General features: G+C 36.9%; 1 protein-coding gene across 2 annotated transcripts in view; it reads right to left on the bottom strand.

Moving 5' to 3' along the window:
* CACNA2D3 (calcium voltage-gated channel auxiliary subunit alpha2delta 3) overlaps positions 1 to 27,150 on the bottom strand; it is a 347,867-nt gene that overhangs the window by 28,384 nt on the left and 292,333 nt on the right. For both annotated transcript variants that reach the window (XM_026046033.1, XM_026046034.1), the window contains 4 exons: positions 11,872 to 11,933; positions 10,867 to 10,911; positions 6,373 to 6,435; positions 3,091 to 3,161 (listed from right to left, as the gene is read on the bottom strand). In XM_026046033.1, the coding sequence (XP_025901818.1) occupies positions 3,091 to 3,161; positions 6,373 to 6,435; positions 10,867 to 10,911; positions 11,872 to 11,933 (241 nt within the window). The remainder of the gene's footprint in view (positions 1 to 3,090; positions 3,162 to 6,372; positions 6,436 to 10,866; positions 10,912 to 11,871; positions 11,934 to 27,150) is intronic.

Genomic DNA, 27,150 nt, shown 5'->3' with positions numbered 1-27,150 from the left:
GAGGAGGATAGCACTGACGGCTATCAAGAGGAAACGTGTCTCTTAAATCCGAAGAGGGCCCTTGTGGGGAGATTGCAAGACAGTGAAAGAAAACCTGCTCTGTTGCTGCCCTAGTTCTCCCATCTTTACTGACAAATAGATTATTACAGTGTCCAGAAGCTGTCAGTCTAATACCTTTTACCATCACTAAGATCAAGGAAAGGGATAAAAGTAAATTACATCATTTGAAAAAACAGATTTGTCATCACTTATCTGTGACTTTGCATTCAACTATTCCTAATTGCCATGAGGCTATAAAGCATAGCATTTATAAAAATGAGAAYTCAACCTGTTATTTTCAGCATGTAGAAGGATGACCCACCTGCACAGCTCACATCTGGGGTCCTCTTTAAGTGGGTAAGAGTATTCCCATTTATCTAACGGGAATGAATGCAGCTAACATGGCATGAAGCTGTTAGAAAAATTTACAGACATAGCCTTTAAACTATGCCTGAACTCGGGTCTGTGACAGCTAATTTTAGATGAAACAAGGTGAAACAAGAGCAGCGGACATGCCATATAGCAGTGCCGAAGCTTCAGAGCATGGGTACAAGATGTCACCAGATGTGGTAAATGCACAAAATCAGAACAGGGCTCCTGTGAAGGATAACGTCAACGGGGAGGTGACCGACTTTCTGCTCTTCATGACCTCCAGCGTGTGGTTAGGATCTGCCGGTGTGAGGCAGGCTGCTCTCTGCCTTCCAGAAGCCTATGCCACTGATGAGAATGGAAGATCGTTCTTCATATCAGTACAACAAAACATTAGTCATTTAGAAACTCCAAACCAAGGGCACAGGCCTTGTACATCCTCCACAGCGAATATGATGCATCAGACAGCAGACAATTATTGGAAAGAGTCTGCTCATTTTCCTAACTTGAAGATCTTCTGTTTGCCCATGCAGAAAATAAAATGCAAATGCCTGTTCATTTACCTGATGCATTTTTGTAATATTCATGCCATAACTATGGGGTAAATCTTGGGTCTACTCTACATTCCCAAGTATAGCCAAATTAAGGGAAGGAAAATATCATTAGATTTTTTTAAAGGTCAAAATGGGAAAAAAATACACATGAAAAGAAACAAAGCTTCTAAAATTAGCAGTGTCCATTTAACACCTTCAAAAATATTCAAGAACATTTAATTAAAATTTATGCTTAAGTACAAGAAAGTGACCTAAGCTACATAGAAAAAAAATCCTTCATTTGGAGAGTGTGCTGCCTAAGAGGGAATTAGCGACCTGTTGCTGATCAAATAGTTACTGTTTTCATGATTGGACTTTAATAATATTTTGTTATTTGCAAGAAGCTTAGCAAAGAGCTGAGATTTTTTTTCATAATCTTCTTATTACCTAGAGGCCAAATATTTGGTAGGTTTTGCTTCTTAAGCAAATTCAGACAGAGAGACAGAAGTCTGCCCCTGCATGTACTTATTTTGAGGAAACAAGTGAGGGATTTGGAGGCTATAAGGGCATAGGTGATGCTCGCAAGGAGGCACATGAGAAAAGATACAAAAGCAGCGCAAGGAAAAGCAAGCAGCAAGGGAAGCTCTTAAGCGARCAGAGCTTAGTCAAGTGAGCCTTAGAATTTGGAAAAGTTGGGATCGAAGTGCCCACCGGTGAGGTCATAAATCTTGACAATAAGATTGAATGTCAAGGCCCAATAATGATGCCTGGTTGAAACGAAACTGGTGAGAGGMAATGATGCTGCTTCTATATTTGCCTTATATATTTGCATAGTTTTCCTCCTACATGCAATTTTCTTGAGATTTATTTGGTTCATTTTCTCTTGAGGTCTCATTGCTCCCGTAGTCCTTAATTTTCCAATGATAATGTTTTTCTTTTGATGTTCATATTTCCAGCAATTGAATAATGTTTATCACTGCTTTTATGTGCTGGTAAAATTGCAAAGAACTACAATGAAGAGCTTTTTGTTTGCTTCAAATAAAATGGTACATTTTCTCGCACAAACCAAATCCTTTTCACCACACAGCCTGTTTTATAAACAGGTATTATTTCATGTTCTTTAACAGCACATGTAAAGAACGCAGTGCTAAATGCAAAAAGATTGCTATCCTTGGAGAACCTTGGAGGTTTGGGATGGTTTGCAGAGAGCTGGGCCTTTCCACTTCAGGCCAGTCATTTACTGGGACCAGCATTCAGCTATAACACATGGAGACAGGGCAAAAAGCTTTCTGCCTYGGAGAGCTGAAGCTGGTTTATAAAGGAAGAACACAAACCATTGCTTTGAAGAGCAGCTCTCTATGCTCTCACATGCAATACCTACATTCAGTGATTGGTGGCAGCAGTAATGTGTCATCTTTATATACTAGAAATGTGCAGGAAATAAAAAGGAAAAATATTACATGTACGTACTGCAGTTCTCTCATGCTCTTACATAAACTGTAAGAGGATGAAGGGGTAAGGAAATGTTCTCAGGACTGCATGAAAGCCATGAAAACTCCAGTTCTGAATTTGAGGTTAAAGGGAAAAGTCCTTTCTTACTTCCCTAGGGATGCATAATTCATTTTGATAGACACACAAAATCATCATTAGGTTTTATTGCCATCATGACGATAACACCAGGTCAATAGTCACAGCAAGCTCAAATGTGAGTTAACATGCAAGTGAAAATGAATTAGTGACACATCATTCTTTCCTTCTAACAGTAGGCCATTTTGCACTGCAATCTCCAACTTTTATAGGTCTAAATATCATATATTGCATCCATGACTTGCTTTAGTCACGGCCATCTAAAATCACTCTGTGGTACGTACGGCCCCATCCCGTTTCCACCTGAGCACAACGGGAATGGGAGAAACACGCAGCTTTAGCATCACACACCAACAAACTGCTCTTTTACCAAGAGACAGCAGGCTGAGCAGCCCATACTCTCGACATTCAATGTGCCTGGCATCCAGTTTCACTAAGCTCATACAGAAGAAGAGGCAGAACCCAGTCACTCAGCCAAACATGGGCTTCTTTTATATGGATTTGGTTTTATTTATTTTAGCAAATTTTTTTTTAAGGGATAATGGGTATAGTTCATTCTTACCTCTTAAAAGAGCCCATGGTTAATAATTTGTTCATCACAGCCCCTTCAACCTCACCAAAAAAGTAGCCAGTCTGCAAGAAGAGAACACAAGAAATTACTGGGAAAGAATGCAAGAAATTACCAGAAATGCAGATAAATAGCAAAACAACAGTGGATGCAATTTAAACTGGCATATTTGAGGATCTGACAAGAGTGGCTTTGACAGTTACACAGATAGGTTTTCAGGACTACTGCTATATAAAAAAATGAAGAGGACTTCTCAGTCATGGCAAGTTATGGAGATTACATTTTTACCCCTGAGCAGATGTGAGAGCTTATACAATAGATTGAGGTACGTTATATAACATCCAGTATCAGAAATAAAAGCCATCCAAACCTAAAGCTCGTAAAGGAAACACACTAATCTGATCACAAACCCTTGTGATTAAAATGTTACTCAAAAAAGATATAAACAGGTTTTGAAAGGATTTCATAAACAGTCATAAAAAAGCATTGTTTATAATTCCTGCATGACCTGCTTAAGGAGCTGGAACAGTACATTTCATCAATCCTATAAATTTTAACTCTATTCAGAGTCATTTCATACTTAAAACCACTCAGCCTGATGAATTACCCATTTTGTCCTTGTTCAGCAAATGCCGACTAATAAAAATAAATCTCTATTGAGAAAACAAACATTCATGTTATGAATTTGGTATGTATGTGGAAGAGACTCCATTATCTGCAGCCATTCATAGGGCATTCCAAAATCTTGCATGTGCAGCGCTTTTTTTTTTTCCAGTTTGGGAAGACATTTTTTATTTTAGGGCCTCAGCTCCCAGAAGGATTGGGTATGGGCTCTGCATTGTTTAAAGGGAGAAATCCCACAATTTATGGGGGGAAAGGGCACTGCGTTCTCAGGTTGCATGGATTCCATCGGCTTGGTATGAACTAAACCCCAGTTCCATTACGAGGAACTTAGCTGACCTCAAGTATGCACCTGGGACTTCGGAGGCAGAGAGGTTCCTGCTCCAGCCAAAAAGAGTCATTCCTCCATCTAAAGAGCAACTATTGCTTTTTATACTCAGGGGAAACTTGGAACAGTCTCCAAAACATGCGGGTGTGTAAAGTTTCCTAGAAGCAAAAGGAACATTTGTAGTTTATATGACTAAAAACACTAACTTCAATAGCCCTAGCTGACTGATGAAGAATGATTATCCTAACTATGGGATAGGCAGTCAGTTAATGTCAAAAAGCCCAAACCATAAAAGACTAGTATAACTTTAGTTAGTAATAAACCTGATTTATCAAGTTGAGTCTTATAAAGATATTTCAGTGACAGTTCTCTCCACAAAAGCTCCATTTGTAAATACCAGTTCTTTCCCAAACCATTAGCACTCAAATTGTTATTAGCTCTCTTAGTGCATCAGGATTTAGCATAATTTGGATGAAGAATTGCCCTGCCCATTTTCAGGAAAAAATTCCTAGAATGGTTCAGGTCGGTTTGGGCATTTCCACAGAAATGCAGTGCAGAAACAACCCTGGAGAGGTGATGAACATCCCTTCATCTCACTTCCTTATCCCTTCCTTTGCACCCAATAAATATGCAGTGCAATACAGCCTGCAGATCTTGCCAGCGGGGTTACTGTAAAGCAGACACCGCTTGTTCCTTGACCATCCACCAGCCTTGTGCGATTCTCACAACTTTTCTCTTGGTTGAAAAATCAGATAAAATAAGTAATGGACGCTCTCAGCTAAGCTACCAAAGAAAAAATCTCTTCCTAACCCTATTCAATGCCTATATCCAACTCAGCTGGCAAAACAGCTACCCAGTCAGAAAATTGATTTAAAAAAAGAAAGAAAAGAAAAAGAAAAAGGTAATGACCAGACAAGATGCATAAAAATGGGATCAAAATCATTTTACAAGGAGAGTTATTTCCAGGTCATTGCTCATCTATGTAGAAAATACAGATTTGATAGACAGATATAGAAAAAAAAATCAAGAAAACAAAAATCCACAGCTGTTTCTAACATAATACAGCCAATGTTTAAGCAATGTTACATTTTTAGTTCATAATATTTTATGGGTACATCCTAGAATTACATTCACAGCGTGCTTGATGTTCTGAAGGGACGGAAGCAATAAATTTAATAAAGTAAAACAAAATAATCAGTTTCAGTCCTCAGTTTTGAGAATAAGAAGACTTAAATTGTGAGGAATGATTGCTGTATGACACAGTGCAGCATCTGTTTAGCAGCTAACGTTCTGGTACAGCACTGAAAAGGGAATAGTTTCAAAAAAAAATTGTATTGGCCTTGTTTATGGCTTGCTAATAGACTTTTTAAAGTCTTAACCAAAACGTAATTATTTGCAGCAAAAGAAAATGGGAGCTTGAAGAAAGGTTACTCAGATATTTTTGAGCTATGCAAATCTGAAGAAACACTGTATTTTACCTTCAGAAGTGTCAGATTTCAAGTTGTATTAATTCAAGCTTTTAATTTAACAGTGAAATTCTCAGCAAGGCTTGCTTTTTGCCATTCMTGTAGAGTTTTCTATCTCCTCTCTGACCACTCGTTTAAGACACTCAGAACCCATAGTAACATTTCTCGGTAAGCGACTGAGTCTTAACCAGTCCGACTGCCCTGGTGCCGAGCAGCAGCACGGACATTCCCATTCCAGAATCCCGCCACTCCGCTCAGCTTTGGTGGCTCCCGGCACAGCTGGGCCACAGTCTCACCAGGTCGCAGGCACCAGTTAATGAAGATGCTGGGGGTTTCCTCATGGGTTTCCTCATAAGGGTTTAGCAATTATGCGCTCGCTTTTTACCCCTGTTTCTAAGATCTCAACACGAATCCGTGTTTTGGATGTGCTAATCACAACTCCTTTTGCAGAGCTGAGTGTTCAGTTTTAGCACTTCCATGGCTGTAACCCATGGCAGAAGCTCATCCACAAACCTCTCTAAAATGTCACTATTAGCATTTGGAACGCACAAGCCTTCTGTCCCCAGCCTTCCCACGTGGTAAAAACGCCACAGGGAATTGTTCTTCCTGGGGTAAAGATTTCTAAGGAAGACAGACACTTCCGCCGCAAAAATGCCCTTTAAACAAAACATTTAGGAGTTCAAGAGCTGACCCTGCCTCACAGGCAGGCAGAAACTGAGCTGCTCTGGAGACAACTTTGATGCTTTGTTCAAAGAATATTTTTAATCTTATGTGACTAATTTCTCAACATTTTAAGACTGTCTAAAAAGCAAGTAACTTTATATAAACGTATTACATGACAGATGAAAATCTTTCACTTACCTGTCGATAGTCTTCAGACACTAAAATAAATCCRTTGTTATCTATCAGATAACAGTTGATTGCCTGAAAGTAACAAAAATACAATTTCCAGTTTTAGTTTTAGAATATAACAATTTTATTACTTCCATCCCAAATGCTTCTACATGGATACAAGTTCTTGAAAAGAACTTCAAGTTCTTTTAACAGCTCACATAACTATTAAGTGAATGTATTCTCAAATTATGTGATATTATCTCATTTAATTTTTGTGCATTTAACACATGCAAACCAAATCAAAAGTGTGTAGAAAAAGAGGATATAAGATAACTATAAACAAACATAAAAAGAACCCAGTCAGTGCTTTTATAATCCATTCTAAAAAGTACTTCCTTATAACACAGTTTGGAAAAATATCGACCCTTGTGGCTCCCAATGGCTTATGCTGTGTTTGGAGAAAAACATCAGCCCAATGTCATTACACTAACGATGTATTAATGAAAACACAGTGTCAGCCTGGAGGACCGATGGGGGACCAGGTAATATTTTTTAATTTGTTCATAGGGGGAGGGGACCAGAAACTTCTGTAAAAGAGGCCCCACAGGTCTCCTAAAGCTTTGCAAATTGTGTGTTTAATTGGGAACTGGATTCAGAGGTAGGGCTGTTAGCATTATGTAGGTCAGGCTTATAAATTGTATAAAACAAGGTAAACGCAAATCAGTGCTTCCCTGCATACATGCATGCATTATTTTAACCTCCAGTGAATTACTTGCTACAGGCAAAGTTTTAATTGCTGTGTTTCACGGCTTAAACATAAGGTTCAACTCAAACCTTGATAGTATTCAGTTTCACTTCATTATTGCTAAAAACCTACCTCGGTGTTAAATCTTTAATATATTCTAATATTGGTTTATATCATCTAATATTTTACTATAGTCCCTTAAATTTTCAGTGACATTAGTGGGGAAAAAAAAAGATCTGGGCTCTCCACACAGCAATTCTTGTGGTTTTGCTTTTACTTTAAAACCATTCTTGCCACAAATGGGCTGAACAGAGATATGAAAAAATGTTTTCTGCTGTATTATCCATGCCCAGCAAAATCTGTCTGCAGTTTTGAGAGGAAAGCGGTTCCCCTGCAGCAGTAACTGTGCAGGATATCGTGAAAATGCAGCCTGGTCGCTCAGGCAACCTTTAGATGAGTATGATTCCTGTTCTGGCCACCTAGTAGCACTGCTCTGTGCCACCGAGCAGGTAGTTTAAGAAATGTTGGCAGGAAGTTTAGCTTTAAAATAAACAAAACAAAAAGAACAAAGAAACCTAAACCAGGCACAAGCTGGGAATGGATGTCATTCCCTGGTGCAAACGCAGGAAATTCATTCTCATAAGAGAACCTAAGCTACAGAGACCCTTGGTGGCAGAAAACCTGTCAAAAAGGAGGTTAGAACAACTCATTATTCCCAACCTTTGATCTGCTGGAAAGCCAGAAGCTGGCCAGTACAACCTGGAAAGTGAAGATGCTGCTGAAGGCTCACACAGAGCTTGCACACAGAGTGGAGACGGTGCATGAGGGGTGGCAGCTCAGCAGGATGCTGCTGTCCTGAAGCCCAACATCAGCCTCCGACAGGAGAGGAGCCAAGTCACCAAAAGGCTCTTTGGACACCCTCCTCCTTGGCTCTTTCTTTGCTCTTAGTTAACAAGAAGCGTGTGTGGCACAACTGAGGGGATGTGAATTTGCAGTCTTCATGCATGAGAAGGGAATCAAACAGGGCTCCAGAACGAGCACTTCTCCACTGCTTGTGACACCCAAGAGTAGTCATGCTGCACTTGAGAGGCTGGGCTTCATTTCACAGCTTTTGGGTTACATATAGTTGAGTGTGCCAGGATTCAATAATTAGTTGACATGTTTCAAATCTCTAGTTATTTGCTAGCATTTTTCAAAATTAGATAGATATTAATGATTTAGCATGACTATTAGAGATAGACATAAAGCAACAGCTTTTTGGAGGTGTGTGGAAATAACAGGTTTCATATTTCAACTCATTTTGGAAACAGTAACACTAGGGAAATGTTCGTTCAGGACAGCATTTATCCATCTACTTGCCAGTAAGAAAAATAACTTTCTCTACACAGCACTACATTAAAGAAACATTTTGTAAATGAAATTTAGCATTGACAAAGGACAGCGGGGTGCAGTTACTTGTCCAATACCTTGGCACAAATATTTCAAATATGAGATTAATTCCTAGGATAACAGCATTTGCACAGGATAGAGTGGCACRGAAGAGGTTTAACTCTCAACGATTCACAGGTGTTGGAGGCGAACTAAGCACCGCACGTTTGCCCAAAGGTTCACGCTCMGTGAACTTGGGACTTCAAGGGGAACGTTCCAGAGATGGGGAGTCCCTGGGCTTGTAAAATCGAGTAGGCATGAAGTCCAGAATAAACAGAGCAAGAATGTCGACTGAGCCCTGAAAACACATTTGGGTTACAGGAACTTTGATCAAGCTCAAGTCTGCTATGTGTTTTTCAGAACTCCAGTATATTAGGGGAGTAATAGAATGTAAGATTAAAAAAAAAAAAAAAAAAAGCAAACAGAAAAAATAAACTAAAATGGAAGATGTCAGGAAAACAAGAAAAAATGAGCAAATGCAAAGCTTCCCAAAAAGAGAGAGAAAAAAGAGATCTGCCCTGAGTTGTGAATCTATCATACCACTGTATTTTAGAATCAATTAATTATACTGTACTATTCCATTTGCATTAATTTCATCTCCTAATATTTGTAAATTTGTACAGTAACTGTTCAATAGATACCCTCTTGCCATTGAGAAAAGAGAGCTATGAAAGGTAACRGATTCAACAGATAGAATCCTATCAAAAGACAGTATGCTCTGCCATTTGGCAATTTATTAAAATCAAAAATAAATTTAGATGCTCTGAATGACTAAGGTTCATGCTACTGCTAAATATCTCCTATGTAGCTGCTGCTGGTGTCAAGTGAAAAGTGCTGAAAAGCTTTTAAATAGTTTGTGTTGTGCTTGCATATGCACGTAATACTAGAAAACCTTCTGCTTGAACATTTAAGAAAGTATGAATCTATTCTTATTAACTATATGAATGTCATTGGAAGAAAAAAAGTGCAATGTTAGTTGTTGCTGCTGCCTCCTGGAAATTTCAACAGCAGCTACTCCCTTCTTAGTGAGGAGAGATTAAAAGTGTTTTTGTAGTAACAGTAATTTGCCCATAATTCCAGTTTTGATGAAGCAGTTGTAGTCCTTGCAGCAGAAGCATGCTTAATGCAAGGAATTAGGTACTGTTATTACCCAGTCACTAAGGCTGCCTCAAGTGAAGGAATTAATGTCTACTCAGTCTTCATTCCCCAATGCACGGTGGTTTATGCTAAACGCTGCAGAGATTTTACCCAGCACAGAGAATTTAGCCAGGCTACCCACAAGCTGGTTGGCTCTGAGTGGAAAAGCCTGGAAACAATTCAAGGTAACGTTTGGACATTAAGCCTACAGTTAGCTGGCACAAACCTAAGAGTGCAGAAATGCCAGGAAACATATGAAATTTACACTTCTACAGACCTTGATTTTCAACAGATTCTGGCACGCTCTTAGGAGACTGGGCAATGAACATTTTGAGCTCAGCTTAAAATGTGTTCATATGCAAATGAGAGCGTGGGACTGGAACTATGCGAATGAGCCTGCAGCCTTAGCAGGGTCTTATAATGCAGACATGGATTCTCTCCCTTCTTTTTTAGTTGCTTTACATTTGGAAAATAAAACTTTRCTGAATGCTTAAAAATTATACAAACTACAAATGGAGAAGTCTTTAGAAGTCTTTACTGTTGGAAATGCAAAAGACTTGCTGGTTTCAAAAGGTCCATTTCACTGCCAGAGATGGCATAATCATTGGACTTTTGTCTTTCTACAAATAGATTTTTTTTTATTTTATTTATTGCTATATGTGTCCTCCCTCTGCTAGATCACAGGGTTCTGGTAAATGAATTATAGCTTGCTGCATGATTTGCTAAGCTGCTAGGCTGAAGAAATTAACAGTGCTCCATTTTTGTAACTGCTGATATTTTAAGGTTATATGCCTTTGCACCCAAAATGTTTTTTGTGCCCTGAATCTCATATGAAACAATCACATTTTGAAAATTATGCACCTATATATTGGATGCACATTTCAATAAAGCAATTGCTTTGATATCACAATATGTAGGGATACGAAATGACTCTTTGAGGTAGTATTGCTAAGATTAATGATGTATCTTTTAAACTTATTTAGACATCATTGCTGTCCTCATAATTAAATAAATGTTGGTAATCAGCCATGAAATATCATAATACTTAGAAAGTATAGAAACTTAATATTTAAGCATAATTCTTAGAAAGTGACTCCAAATTACATCATGATTAATTTATTCTGAACATCCATCCCATTGCATACTATAATCTACTGTAGATTGTTCTGCATTGGAGGCATAAATGAAAAAAAAATCTGTTAAATACTTACGTCATCATCACAACTTATAGAACATCTGCCATCAAGTGATGCACACTGGGGAGGACACCAAAATCAAAAAGTTATTTTCATTTCTGGTTTAATGACTGCAATAAATGACTTTTAAAACTAACGATGAACACAGTTGTAAAAAAAGTTGGTAAAAATCATATTTTAATCAAAGACAGCAATTGCTCTAAGAATGGTAACAGTAGGAAAGTGTTACATCTGCTCCCCCAAACCGTTCTACTGCTGTTTGCAGAAGGGTGCATTTACACTGCATCCGTGTGAACCATTTTAAACAGCATCCTTTATCTTACATGTTAGAAGCTTCAAGATCTTCCACAGGAAAAAAACAGATGATTTTCTACAAGGAGTGGGGTGTGACCAGCATTTTAGTGGTGTCAAAGAATGAAGTTTCTTTGAGATGATTCTCAAAATAGGGATGGAAGCTCCTAATTTTTAGAAATGATATTATTCTGTTCCTTAAGTACAAATTCTACAAATAAATAGATTTTATCTATAGTTTATTAAAGCCTATAAATATCAGGCATGATTTTGCCTCATTGCCTCACAGGTAACCAATCAAAAATGTTGTCCTTTGAAATGACTTTGTACTAAAAAAAAAGACGTGCTAAAATGCTTCTACCAAACCAAAAATATTGAATCTCATCATGATCAGAAAGTGTTGATCAACTAAAACTGTTGTCAACTAAAACAAACAACTCTGTTTTTGGTATTTTTCATGTCATTATTTTGGAGATATAGAAAGTTAAGTGGACCTACAGCAATTTTTCAGGGTTTTTGTGTACACTGCCAGTCTAAAATGATCGAACTTTATCTTTGCCTCAACAAATGCTGGATGTACAACGGATTTACAAGTGGTTTTTGACCACTGAATGCTCTTTTTTTAAGAATAGGGTTTTTTTTGCCAAAAAAATGTAGATCATTATCATCTGGACAGTAAGAAAGCTATTGTGGATTCAGTGACAAATTAAATAAGAAATTAAAACTTACCTGTCTGCTTGCAGTCCAAAATTTCCTCTGGAAAAATTCAAGTTTCATTTGGATACCCACAGCTGGGAATATATAAATGAAAACAGTGTGTTAAAATGTTAACAATGTGTTAAAATTACTTTAAAATGATTATTTAAAATTATTCAGAAGGAAAAATGATAATGAGACCTATAATAAAAAGGCAACAGTAATCACATTGAAGAGACCATACAATTACATTTTAAGCTGTTTATACTTTGTTTAAAACACAAAGATATTGCTAACACAATGTGATAACAAGGCAAACATTATTCAGTTTGCATGTATCTCCATACTTAACATAAAACCCCCAAACCTAAGCATAGGTATATGCATGTCCAGCTCAAATTTGTATATTACTGGCAGCAATGTAACGGCTGTAAGAACATCCACCACAAGTTTCATGCGGAAAAAAACTACTATTTACTACCACTTCATTTGGTCATTTGATTCATCATTTGCCATTGGGCCATTTGATCCCTGAGTTATCAGTGGAATACAAGAAGTCTATTTCAAACACAAGCATTTGTTTGAAAAAAAATAAAATTAAGAGCATTATGTGCAATTATGTCAAACAAAGATATTGGAGTTAAACATTACTAGACACTGGTTTTCAAATTTTCAGAAAAAATAATGATCACAATAATCTGCATTTTTTTTTTTTTTTAAAGAATGCAAGACTGAAGCCTTGACTTCTAACAAATTACCTACAATAATCTTTTGTTTGAATCAAGCAAAGACTTTTTAAAAAATCAGTCATTTTTGAAATTTGGAGGAAATTTCATTCATTCATTTCATTCCTCTAGGGTCCACAGCAAGCATCATTTTAAATCATTTTCACATTTCTTGTAATAGACTACTGGTACTGTTTGTTGCAAATGTACACACACTGCTGTCATGCATATATTTTATTTTATGTTAGCAGGTAGGAAAAAGTATGTGATATGAAATCCACAATGAATTGTTACAATGTGATGTGAAATTACATAAGGAATTTTCATATTATAGCAGTTTATAAATAGCTTCTTGCTATCTGTATCTCACGGACATTATTGCTTAAGAAACTAAGTACAGAAATTCATTTCTCCTTTCAAATGAACTCCAGAGGAAACTCTCTCCAGTTACATTTTATTATCTAGTAATTTATTTTATAGTCATTGAGGAGATGCTATCTGACAGCCGTGCAGCACATGTTTTCTTCATCTGTTGATTGCCTTTAGGTTTATGCCTAGCACAGAGGTGATGTGCACCCTACCCGCTTTTTGTCTGAAATAGAGTCAAAACTCACAACCAGGAACTTCCAACAAAGAAATCACTTGGCTTCTATATCTTATATCCATACTTGAAATTTCTATCACATATTCCATTTGTACCGATCCATTTGTACCACCACTCATGCAAACAAATACAAGAGCAAGTAAAGCAGTGGAAGTCATCTTGATCTCAGCAAATTCTTTGTGTCCTGCTTTCGCCACGTGCACATGCCTACTGAATTCCCCAAAGCAAGCTCTGGGCTCAACCTTAGGTACACGGATAGGCACCTTGCTGAATAAAGGCCTGGATTTGCCTCTGCAGCAAATATCATCTTTTGCAGACTTCAAGAGAAGCTGATAGCTTTAATCATCATGCAAGTTTTGACCTGTTTTGCAAATGCTAGGAAATGGGCATGCTATTCTGAGCATTACCACATGATATACAAAGGAAACTCAAGTGACCAGTAGAGGTCTTTACACTGGAAAAAATGTGCATTTTTTAATGTTACACATCTCTAAATGTTTCTGAGCTCTCAATTTGAAAGTAACTTGGCAGGATCTATTGGAATGAATCTCATTTCTTAGCAGACTCATAGATACAAGCCCCTAGGCACACAGCCCTAGGGAAGGGAGGAATTAACACATAGAAAGCCATGGAGTTGCTTCTTTCCCCAGGTGATTGCATAACAGCATCTTTGGGGTAATCTTTGTCAAATTGATGAGCTCCTGAAAACTAGATTTTCAAAACTATTTAGATTTTTCAAGAGTTAGACTTTCAAAAGTACTTAAGCAGAGCTGGCATTTACTCCTACTGATTTCAGTGGGAGTTGAGTTCCTAACCTGCTTAACTACTATAAACCATTCAAAATGCTTGTCTCCACCTCTGGACTCCCAGATGCCTTTGATATTCTGTTCCTCAGTCATTTATAAACACTAACAACTTTAACAGCCTACACTTACCATGGAGTACCTCTCAACAAAGAATCTCAAAATACTCAATAAATGTGGTTAAGTCTTAATATCCTCTTTTTATTGCTGGGAAAATGATGCATAAAGGAAATGAATAACAGAGTTCACACAAAGATCTGACACAGACAGTCATAATAGCGGGGCTGAGAACAAAACAGATCTGTGGTCTCCAAAGTCTTGTTCTAACAGTTAGAAATATTGCTATTCTTAAAGGGCATAGATAAATGGGTTGTGGTTAGATATAGTTCAGTTAGAGTCCTGATAGAGGTCAACTTTTGGAAATCCATTCTTATTAATAGACAACCTTGCCCAGAGTAAAGAATGAGTTGCCAAGGTAAAATGGTCTAAATTATCAAGTTYGTTATCTTGATGATGTGAAAGAACACAGCAGTTATCAAACATTAGTTTAAGGTTTAAACCTGTAAGGAACATTTATTAGGTTTCAAATGATGAATGCAACAACCTCTTCCATTATGCGCTTTACTATGGCTAATAAAGTTGTTGCTTCGTTTTAATTCAGCTTACGGAAGTTCTCCCATTTTTCTTATCTAGTAAGACATACAAACCTATAGTATATCTAAACTGCAAAATAACAGCACAGGTCAATAAGAGTGATATTATAATAAAAAATATTCTGAAATATTTCATTACATGTTAGTGCTAAAACAAATGTTTTAATGTCTGTAATTTAGAGATTAATATATTTGCTGTGGCTGGCCTATCTAAAATACTTGGGAAAAAAAACCCTTTGAATTCCATTTTTACTCTTGTGAACTATTAATGAAAGTATAGCAAATGCAAAGAGATGATTTAAAACATCATTCTCCTGCCATTACATTTTGGGTATACTCAAAATTGAGCAGAAAGGTTGGACTAGATGACCTCACAAGGTTGCTCCCAGGCCAAATTATTTTACTATTCCATGATTTGAGTGTAAACCTTTTGCAGGCAACTGTGAAACAGAATCCTATGTAAATAAAACAAATATGTACTGAAGGTTTTCTGGTGTCCAGTAGAAATTACTTACCACATAAGAGAGAACCTGAAACAATAACAAGGCAATGAAGCCCATGTGGAAACCTTCCATGTGTCCATTTTAATGAGCTACTCAATGCAATGCTGGGACATAAAGACAATGGAAATCCTGGGACTAATTTCTATGAAAAACAGAACATCCCTCTTCCAGAAGCCTGGAAGAGGCCAACAGCTGCAGTTTTGTTTTTAGTAGTATTAGCTCTATGAATGTCAATGCTTTCTTCAGCAGACTGCAAAGGGAAATGAAAGATCAGGCAGAAACAGCAGGTTTGCTCCTGCTCACGCAGAACCCCACGATCTCAACAGCAGTGCAGTTTGTGTAAAGCTGCAGGGTCAGACATTGCCAAGTCAGCTACCACATTTCTTACTTTTTTCAATAGAGATTCAGTTCATTTCTCTACCTTTTAGCAGAGCTTTAGTACTTGTCTCTGAGGTACAATAATATTGAAGAAGGTAAAACAGGAATATATTTTAAATTTTAGTCTACTCTGATCAAGGTCATAGTGTTATAATGGCAACATGTTAAGTATAACACACACTGGATTGCATATTTCCCTTGTGAAGTATTTCCTCAATTAGAGTTTTGTAATCCTTTTACTTGTTTTTAAATAATGAAGTGCTACATGATATATATCCGTGTTGCAAGATAAGAGGAGAAAACACAGCTCCCATAAACACTGTACAGTGAAAGCAGTGATAGGAATTTCTTTGAAGAGGTGTGTCTTCAGGCAAGATTTTAATCTTACTCTTTTAGTTTCTTTACATTTTGTTCCTTGTAATGTCCTGAAGAATCTATTTAGGAAATTCCATGTCACTGAATAACTTGTAAATATTCAATATCCTAGATAAAATATAATTAAGTTGCAATTATTAATACTTCCTGTATTTCATATTATAATTATTTGAACCAACCTATACTCAAATGAGTTAACATTGCTAGTGGATGGAATAATTTTCTTTTCTACTCCTGAGGTAGTGCTAAACCATTTTTACAGGCTCTTCCCTGTGCTTTTCCAAAATAGTGTTACTACCACAGGATATTTTTTTGGTCAAGTCATTTAATGCCTTAAGAACTATTCAGATATACTTCAAAAAGTTTTAGAGTCAATATGTTCTTCTGAGGAACCCCTAATCTTCCAACATACAGAATGAAATATTTATGCTCCAAGATACTTCATATTTAATCTGTGTTTTATAAATTGGCTAATGTTTTTTTAAAAAGCACAAATTTCAATATAACAACTATAGCAGAAATTAGAGAAAAAAAACATAATTGCTCTGCAATTTGGTCCAGAAAATATGTATATTTTCATAAAAATTTTATAACTGGCATTCCTTGCCTACCTCATCCTTCCATCTGCTGTGTCACAAATATGCTATTTCAAGTGAATATTACAAATCCAAGTGCTTGTGTAAACTACACTAGCAAACTTACTTAAGTCATCCCAGTAAATAGCTTTAAAGCAGGCATTAACTCCCTGAGATTTCTTTTTCTTCATTTAATATAGTGGCTGACATTGTGTAGCACATAACCTACAAAATAATAAGCTGTTAAATAATTACGTGATAATTTTTAAGTAAGTCATTTCCTTACGTCTTGATATGTCTTGACAGTTGGGGTGGTTTTACTGCGATGCTGAGAGTATAAAATCATTAATAAGTATTTAGTGCCTATGGAGCCAAGGGCCTTTAGTATCAAGGCAAAAATGAAGGAAAACATAACAACTCAGGATTGATCAGAAATGCTTGTCTTGATTTCAAGATCCCCATGGTTAGGCAGATGGACAGATATGGAAATCCTTTTCTCTGCTTTTGTGTGCAGAATTACAAAAGATCCTGTACTTTTAGTAAAGAGCACCAACTCCCACTTAAAATAAGTGAGGAAAATAGATTAAACTGATTTATTTCAGGCAAAAGAAAAGCTGATTCCTCCTATTAGCCTCGCTGAGGGATTCAAAATAAAGAGTTTAGGAAATGTAGTAAAGCTAGAAGGGTTTCCACTATGGAATATCTATTAACACTATATAAAAGTCCTGGATCAGAAAGGCTAGAAAAAATTCTTGGGGTCTCCATTCCCTTTTGCCATGGAGAACTCACTATAGCCCAAGATTCTCTTACACACAGAGGATCCTCAACATCTTGAAACGGAATATACTTTTCTTCTGGAGCTCTAGACTGAACTTTGATCGAATTATCTTAAATGCGGCTTAACTTGGCTTCAAAATAAGAGATTTTGGAGATGGATTTGTATAAGATTTGTAATTTTTTTTAATCTACATTGCCTTTCCGTATTAAGCTTAGGTTCCTTCCTAAGGTATCTGTTCGGCCAACCCTGCTTTTTCATATTACTATCTTTAAAAATATCTAATAACCCAATGTGAAATATTCCAGAACAGCCTTACATTCTTGAAAAAAAGTTGATTGCAGTACTTATGTTTATACTATAAATCTCTGTTTCAGTTCAAAATCTCACTCTTTGGTTTTTAGCTTTGCCAAAGAATGAGCAGCTGAATATAACCCCAAAGCATAATACTGAGTAATAAGCAACATACCTGCCAAAAAGTGTGTCTAGTATGGATTAATGGATGACTCTCACCTCCAAAGCTGATGACCTTCAAAGTACTTATAAAACCTATGTTATGTACTGCAATAAAAAGAAAATTTACAGGCATTTTCTCTCACTTCCAAGAAGTCTTAACTAATAAATAAGAGGTATTCCAGCAGGCATTCCCTTATAGTAATATAATTATGCTCCAATTTCATCTAGCATAGCTATATTCCCATAGACAGTCATTCTTTCATCACTATGTGATATATAAAAAAAATACGAAGGAGGACTCATTCAATACACACTTCCACAGAGCTTCTAATCTTACTTTGAGTCTACTTGCACAGTTAAATGCAGTTTCAGCCTTCCAGACTTCATACCTCCTTCAGTTTCTTGATTTCAGTGATCTTTTCCATTCTACCCATACTTTCCATTTCTCATCTCACCCTTTTTTCTTCAGTTCTTTCACTGAAATGGAAGATCACCAGAATTTTCCTCTCACATGAAAAATCCTAATTTTATTCCTAAGAATGTCTGGACCTGCGTCAGACACCCAATACAGAAAATATCTGCCATATAATTTATGTCTGGCAGATTCTTTATATAACGGAAACACGAGCTTACAGCTAGAAGTGTTGAGCAACCTCAATAACTGGTGGTGACGCTTGCCATCTTTATATAAGTAGCCTGTACAGAAGGGCACAGCTAGTAAAAAGCTGTACCAAGCCATTGAACTCGTGTGTACCTCCTTTAATTTTTTCTTACAATAAAGCATACTTTCTACCACAGAGAAAACAGAAAATCCCATAAGCCTTTGGATAGGATCTTACTAATATTCACAAAGTCTATCCTCCAAAACATACATTATTTTCCGATCTATTTAACACACTGAAGATTTCTAAAGGGTTTTGCATCTTTTCTGGTGGCTCCTTCAACATGACACTCTTCTGCCTGCCCCTCATTTTAATACCATTTCATAGGCAAACTTGACAAACCATGCCAAGATCTCAAGAGGCATGAATTATAGAGCGGAATTCTCCCTTTGGGCAAAGAATTTCATTTTATTACACAAGTTCAATCACTCTAATTCCTATCACTATTTCTAACTGCATCTGGATAGACCATCCTACACAAGAATATTAAGGAATATTACAAAGCATTGCTGCTTAGCCAAAGTATACTAGATTTGAAGATTCAACACTATGAAAGATACTTGCATCCTTTACTTTTTTACATTTTTTTTTCCTCTTTACTCTCACCTCTTTTCCAGTGATAATCAGCATATGAAAGACTTCTTTTATCAACTGAAAAATGTGAAGTAATAGCATTGTGTAAATGAAGGGAAGCTTTGAATCTCTCTTGGGGTCCAAATGTCGTGAAAGATATTAGCACTTAAGAGTCTACTGCATATATCATAAAACTATTTTAATATTAAATCCACTTAAAATTCATGTAAATCTGCACCTACCTTTTCTATCTACATCTGAACCTCATAAACATTCACAATTGCTTTTTCCCAATATGTCTCTTATTAACCTAGAAATACAGGTAAAATATGAATAATCTCAAAGTTTCATGTAGCTTTAAATTCTAAACCACATTCAGGAAAAAAGTAACAAGCATCCTAACTTCATTTTCATGGATTCAAGTAAACAGAAGGATCACATATATGCCTAATTTTTGAGTGTTACATAAGTTTCAGTTCAACACCTTTTATGTGAGACAATACAATTTTCATAATATGCCATAAGTTTTTACCTAACACAAATAACATTTCCTCAATCACAAAAATTAGGATGCTACATGTAAATGTGTGAATTCTTCCCTGAATGGATAAGAGAAAGTTGAACTTCTGCCACATTTTCACAGACCTTAAATCTACTATTTTTTTCCCAGATTTTCAGAATTGGTGGTGGAAGCAGTTGTCTGGATGGAGACTCCCAAGGCACAGGCCAGGCAGTGGCAACTGGTATTTCCTGGAGGCCAATGTCAAGCAGAAAGGGAGGCAATATTGGGAAGCTGATGTGAGGCCAAGCTGAAAGGGGAGCAGGATGATGACTGCTTAGAGGCCTAAGTTCATCCAGACTCAAACCACCAGGGAAAGCTGAAGGACTTGGTTTGCGGCCAAGCCCTGACAACCTGAACAGTGGAGGGCAGTCTGTGAACATCATCATAAACCAGACTCCCTTTGACTCCCTGACACATATCTTCCTTCTGGAGGACTAATGAAGTAGCAGTAGGAGCAGGAGGAAACACAAAAAGGATATAAATTGAGTGAAAACATCAAAAAATATAGAGGTTGTTGACTGAACATACATTGCCTTTTCAAGAGGCCTCATTGAGGAGGCTGGAGGGAAACAGGTTATCTGTAAATTATCATTCCGACAGTTATGCTGTATTTCAAACTGCACAAGTTAGTAGTTGATGTGCTGCCAATACTGCAACAAAGGGCTCCCACAAAAATCCACTCTTTTACCCATGATAAACTTTGCGTACCAGGAGCGCAGCTCAGGGAAGGGACTTGGGAATCCATCTGTAATTTTTCCAATAAGAAAAAAAAAAAGAAAAAAAAGAAAAAAGAAAAAGGAAAAAAACAACTCCCATAAGCCTGCAGGGAGGTAACCACTTGGCATGTAAAATTACACTAAGTGCACTATGCTGGAAAGATACATACCTTGCTGCTGAGAAACACAAGGAGTACATTGATAGCACAAAATAGTCATTTTGGCTGCACAGTTTGGAGGGGCGAGGTAGGGCATAGTCAAGCCGTGTCTGGTGTCTGCAGTATCCTCCCTGTGATTTTTAGRAAATCCCTGACACCTGGTTCAGTCCATTAAGCATAAAGGAAATCAAAAATAAGAAGCGGGTTGCATAGTATTTTTATGAGCCTCAGGAATGCTTCAGCAGGATGCAGAGAGGGCAAACWCTATCAACAGCTGGAAAACTGCACTGGTGGCAGAATTTTTATAAGGAGATCCTGCGAGCCTTCAGGCACCTTCCAGCACCTCCTGGCATGGCCACTAGGCTGGGAAATATTTCTGAATTCTGATGGTACTGAAATCTGACCACAGCATGACTACAATAATGAAACTGTGATTGTATTTTAATAACTCACAAAGTTTCTTAATAGCATCTTATTTTTACCAATTGGGTTGACAAAAAGTTTGCTGATCAACACTTTTCAGCACGATGAGAAAGACCTATTTCAGAAATGGGTGAAACGTCATTGGCTCTTATTGTAAAGAGGCTTATTTCTCCCAGTTTGAAATCCTAACAGGGCAGAATGGCCGCATGGATTTTTTTTTTTACGTAAGACATTAAAAGGAAATTTTAAATTAAATATATTAGTGGTCTTAGAAAAATAAGAATAATATTTATATCATATTTTTGATATTTAATTGCATATTGGTAAGTTATAGATTTAGAAAGGGACCTAAAAATGTATGTAATCAAAATACTTGATATACACCTCTGTGTTTGAAACTAACTTGAATATTTCTATTAGATATTTKGTATTTGTAAACATGCATTAAAAACAAAATGGTTCTCATGGACTACTTGCAATAGTTTTATAAAAAACACCCTGTTTTGTATTTTTACTGTAAGAGACAGTGGCAGCAAAAGACACCCCAGTTTTCCATGAACAGTAATATATGCAAAAGCAGGTTGCCTATAAATCTGTATTTCCAGAAAAAAAAAAAAAAAACACTTCCAATTATTCTCTATGCAAAAAAGAGCAGAGTCGACTCTCTTCAACAAAGGGGCTACAYATAAGTGAAATATCATGAACAAAAGATTTAAGCTACACTAGAATAAAAGACAATCTTTAATTAACAGCAGTGAAATATTTCCCTGTATACTAAAATGCAAGTTGTTCTTCTTTCACATTCTCTAACTTCTCTTTATGTGTTTTCTGTAGTTTGAAGTTCAGATTTGTGAACTGCAAAAAAACAGGTTATGTGTAACTAACAGACCAGGCATTACGGGGTTGACTGATAGATTTCTGTTTGATTTATCTGCTTATCACACTCAGAAAGAACAAKGCAACAGATTCAGACAGTCACACAAATTCACACATCCTTCAGCAKAAATACTTGCTTAAGTCTGATCTTGTGCATATTGATGAACTGATAGAGATTTTCATGTTGCTGAAAACTAGGCAAAAGCTTACTTCCTTCATTAGACTAATACTAATAATATTACTAAATATTTAATAAATGTTTTGAATGCCTATTCAAAAAAAAAAAAAAAAAAAGATGGAAGAAGGCATTTAAAAAGCCTGGATACTGAAAAAATTAAAAGACCCTGACAGAATATTAAAGATTCTTAATAAATACAAACATTGCCTAAGATCCGTGTGCCAAGCTATGACTATGAATGAAACTCTGTGCAAGTTATTAACTTCTGGAAACACTATAAGCACCGTCAGAATTACTACAATAGTCCTGCAAATCGGCTATACTTACATCACATAAACCATTATCCAGATGCTTCAACAAGTAGTATATTATAATTTATACCCTAATGCAGCATATTATAATTCATACCCTACTGATTAGTAGAATTTACTTGTCAATACAGCAGCGAAGCATACTTTGGAAGTATAAATTAATACTTTGTTTGAAGGAAATCAATATCATGGATACCAGCTGTAATCGTCTTCAATGGAATAGTTTTGAAATAAATCAGGAAGATTTGCTGAAAGGTAGGTGTCTTTGGCATTCCATTAAAATAAGGATTTATCCTACCCAACAGCTTCTGCTTCTTCTAAGTTGCAAGATGAGTACAAATTCATCTGGGCCTTCCACCTGGATGGTGCTGAGCACTGCTAGTGCTCTGAACCTGTGAGAGTTCAAAGATGCCCAGCATCTGATAAGAGCACTTAGCACCTTCCAAAAAAAGAGCCCTAGAAGGGGCTACTCTCAAAAGGATCTTTGGCAAGAATTTTCAGGAACAACATAGTCATTTAGACACCTTATTTCTGCTTTATAAAGAAAGCCAGGTATCCACAGGCTGGATTTTTGTAGCTGTAAAGGCTTGTACCAAAAGTAGAGGGGCACTGACTGGGTTTCAAGAAGCCTTTATCTCATATGGCAATCAGTAAAAGTTAGGGGATTTGTTTTTTTGTTTTATTGCTTTTTTTTTTTTCCCCTGAAGTCTCTGCTATATTCCCTCCAATACCACTAGGCAAAAATATAATCTTTAAAATATCACTTTACAAAACGCCAGTTTTAACGGGCAGATGTCCTCCTGGAAATGCTGCTATACTGCATTTTAGAACCCACATTTAATTTTGCAATAGGGTCTCAGCTCTACATTTCACTGCTCTCCATCACACAAGGATGGCAAGATCCTTTTCAGAATTTATAAATGTTTTCAGCATATTTGTAAGGAAATCAAAGATTATCTTCCTTTCTTATAGCTGATACGCATTATCCCAAGGGAAAATCCCACTTTCATTAAGAAATCATATAAAAACACTAAAGATTCAGTTAGCTAGTACCATCAGTAAAGTATTCATAGATATATTGTAAATTCTGCTCTTAAATTTTGCATTAAAATGGTTAAATAGATTGCCAGAAAAAGAGAAGAGTTCCACTCAAAATTCCCTACTTTATGCAAAACACAGTCAGAAAGCATCTCTAAGGACAGGAGATGTCTGCATGTGTAGAGATACTCTTGTAGCATGCTGACTTCAAAACTAAGATTCTTTTTCATTTAATTCAATCAGATTAGATTATGGTACTGATTATGATCATATCCACAAATCAGCATTTTAACTGAGTTTCCATGGAAACACTATATGCCCCTRTTTTCTTTTTAGACAAGGCCCTGCCTGTTTAACAACTTGTTCAAGTTTGACGAGGACAACATGTTTTGTTTAAGTTACATTAGCTGGGGCCAATATTTCCTAATTGCATTACCAGGAGAAACATTTACAGYAGTACTTTTACCATGGAAAACTTTCCATAGTTTAGCCCATTTTAATCTCTGAAAAACAGGAAGCAGCATTGCCACTGCTTATCAAACTTAAAATGTGCTAAAGGGACTTAGATCTGCACAAAAATCTCCTCTATTGAATGACAACAGYGGTCCTGCTTTGCAGCCTTTATACGAAAAGCCATTACTCCCATGTATCTCCCTGAAATTCCCACTGGAGAACATGTGCTGATGGAGACAAATTGGTCCAGAGACTCTGACACTGAGTGGGAGTCACAATGGTCCGGTCTGCTCCCCGGTCCCCTGCTTAGCTGCACTGTGGCCTTGAGCAAATCACTTTGCTCTTCTGCAACCCTGCCTGCGAAACTGGAGCAAGCACACCGAGTGTGCTGTGGAAAGCGAGCTGAATTTTATGAATGAAAGCAGAAATATTTAAGCATTCCTACAATCAYACGCTATAGATTAGGGTTCATCTCAGGAGCAAGCATGACAGCTTGCATGAAGCGTTCTCGAGGGAGAAAAATATGGTAGGATCTGGTTTGCAAAACTGTGAAACCAAATGGGGAGCCTTTTATCCCAAAGCCAAAGTCCCCCTTTCAAAAACACTGGGCCTACTGTCCTATAAAAATTTAGGAAATATCCTCATCAATCACTAAAACATATCTCCATCAAATTTTAGTCTAAAACTACAGCTAGTAGAAGTAGCCTCCAGCAAACTTCCCTCCACCGATACTGTACTTTCTAAAATCACGAAGTGGGAATTTATTGATTCTAGAAGAGATCTGGACATCTGAAGGACTAGTGGAAGCTTACAAAATCAGCAGAGTTWAATTTACAGCACTCTTTTAGTACTTTTAGTGCTGTAGTACAGCACCAAAATGTACAGCATTTGAGGCACTATGGCAGCAATTTGAGGGAAGCACTATGGGTTTCAGCACGCAGAATTAAAGCGTGCCGTAGGAAAGAAGCATTTGTCCAAGAAGCTAGACTATGTCCACAAACCCGTCTTCTAGGTAGCTCTCTATTGCAAATTGTGATAGAACATAGGATGTATTCGGAAGACAGAATAAGGATCCCTATAAAAGGCGCCCTTCTTAAAGCTGGTGGAAACAAGACAGTTCTGTGTCACAGCAGATTTCAAATATATTTGCCTTCTGAATTCTTATTCAGAAGAATGTAGATGTAGAACAATTTCTACATAATAAATATCTGTTAGAAAATTCAACTTATAAAGATACAGCTATGGGAAAAAGAATAGGTTTCGCATGGGAACCATTTTTACTGAAAGCTGGTAACTCTAATCTGATTTATTGAATTTACTTAATTTGTTCTAATAACTCACAAAATATTTTCTGTCTGATCACTTAGTTTTAGTTTATAAATAGTCTGTTTAAAATAGTGAAATGTGTATGCACAGATCTGTTGTTCAGAATGGAAATTCTGGCGAGCACCCGGCCCACCCAAAKCAGGGCTGGCAGCAACACCAGCTCGAGCCAGCTATGGCTGTGTCTAGCCAAGTCTTTAAAACTTCCAAGAACGGCAATTTTACATGGTAACCAGACTACAACCTCTTCCATTCCTGCAGTGCCTTCCTGGCAATGTTTTCTTCCAAAGCAGATGCCCTGATGCCCTATGTCCTACCATACAGTGGGCTTAGGATTGCTGCCTTTCTGCCCAGGATTTGGGGACACACATGGGTAAAGGGGCTGCAGTTACTGTAGGCCACTTGCAACACATGCACAGCAGTTTGCTGCACCTAGAAAGGGTCATCTCTGCTGTGCAGGCAACCAAATCTGCTCAGACTTACAGCCTGCATTAGGATCAGCCAGAAGGACTGCTCCTAGGAGAACATCTCAGACCCTCAAATTTACCCTAGGTCACGTGTTTACATGTAAGAAGAGAGGATCTGCACRGGACAGTCAGGAACACAGTGCTCAAGATTATAACCAGAGGAATAAAAAACAAATAGGCTGATCAGAGAAACAAAAATCTAGAACAGCTGAGCTAATGAAACATTTATCAGCAGGTAAAAGTATAACCAACTAAAGGCAATATGAAACTAGGGGCTTACTTTCCACTGAAAAGCCTGTAGTGCGCGGGCTGTATTGCTACTTTCTGATAATAAGTAAAAAAGTTTTTTTCAGAAACAAGGGGCCAGTAATATAGTTCTTTGAGCTTAAATATTCTAACTCTGCTCAAACAGAGATGGAGAGAAAATGGACACCRAGCAAAATACTGTACAATTCTGAAAAGGAAAAAGAATAAAAAGTCTCAGCCAAAATATGAGTAACCAAAGTCAGCCCTGCCATTAAGTTCAAAAATAACATACTACAGAAGGAAATGAAAGCAAATTATGATCAAAATATGCCCTTTTCGACCAAGACAGCTATAGCTATTTGGACAAAAGTGCAGCGAGATTGGGAACTTTTGAAATTATAYCCTAAATTAATCAGTAGTAAAAAAGAAGCAGTTTTGTATGAAATACAAAGGGGGAAAACACAGTGTATTTAACAGTAGTATGTATTATCCATACACTTCAGCAGCAATCACTAGTAATGAAGTAAAATTCTGACATAAACACTGAAGACAAAATGATGAGACAGACATTTATGAGTTGCCTCAATTTTAGGGGAAATAACCTACTTTTAGCCAGTATTGTTTGTTATGCCTTCCCACAGGCATTCCAACCGCCGTCAGAAATTTGTTATCCTCAACTAATGCACTTGCTTCTCTCAGAAAGTCCATCCCTTCAGCACACTAACATCATCTTAGCTAACAGTAAAATAGAAACTACAGTTAAAAAMTTGCAAACGGCTTTGGTCACCACAAATAAAAACTACACATGGCTCAATGTTATGAGTTAAAACATTTGTCTAAAACATTCTCTTTCCTACCTAGCAGACAGCATGTCAGCCATTTGGTAAAATACTTTTTATAGTCGTATGGCATCTCTGTAAAGGTTTTTCAGTCTTGCTGAAGTCAATAAAAAAGTACTAAAAAGGATAGGTATTTTATAAATTGCAATTACTATTGAAAAAATAGATTCTAGTAATGAGAAAAGGAAACATAGAATGAAGCTCTTCTGTGACCTCGGGTATACAAATAGGAAGCCAGAACAGGCATATGGAAGAAAATATAGTCTGAACAGACAAGAGACATATGAATAGGTCTAAAAGAGAATATGAATAACATGAAACGTGATTTTCCTTAAAGATTTCAATCTTTGTGTCCTTTATGTGCATTCAGGTTACCACAGTCAATATGCTCTATTAATGCTGGTATAACTGTACCCCTATATAAACAGACTTTTATTGAATCTTCTTTCCGTATTTCATAGCCACAACTTTTTGCCTTATTTAAGTGCCTATTGTTTTACTCCTGCATAAATCTCTTCCTAGGTTATCTGAAATCCTTAGTCATCTTCCCCATTCTCTCCCACATTACACTTTTAGAAAGAATCAAGTTCCACGACTGTTAAGAGTTATGCTAACGTCAGTGGGATCAAGCAGTTTAAAT

Source organism: Nothoprocta perdicaria, unplaced genomic scaffold (genome assembly GCF_003342845.1).
Source record: "Nothoprocta perdicaria isolate Ctin4 unplaced genomic scaffold, notPer1 scaffold_42, whole genome shotgun sequence".
Classification (NCBI taxonomy): domain Eukaryota; kingdom Metazoa; phylum Chordata; class Aves; order Tinamiformes; family Tinamidae; genus Nothoprocta; species Nothoprocta perdicaria.
This window is presented reverse-complemented; position numbering and strand designations above follow the sequence as displayed.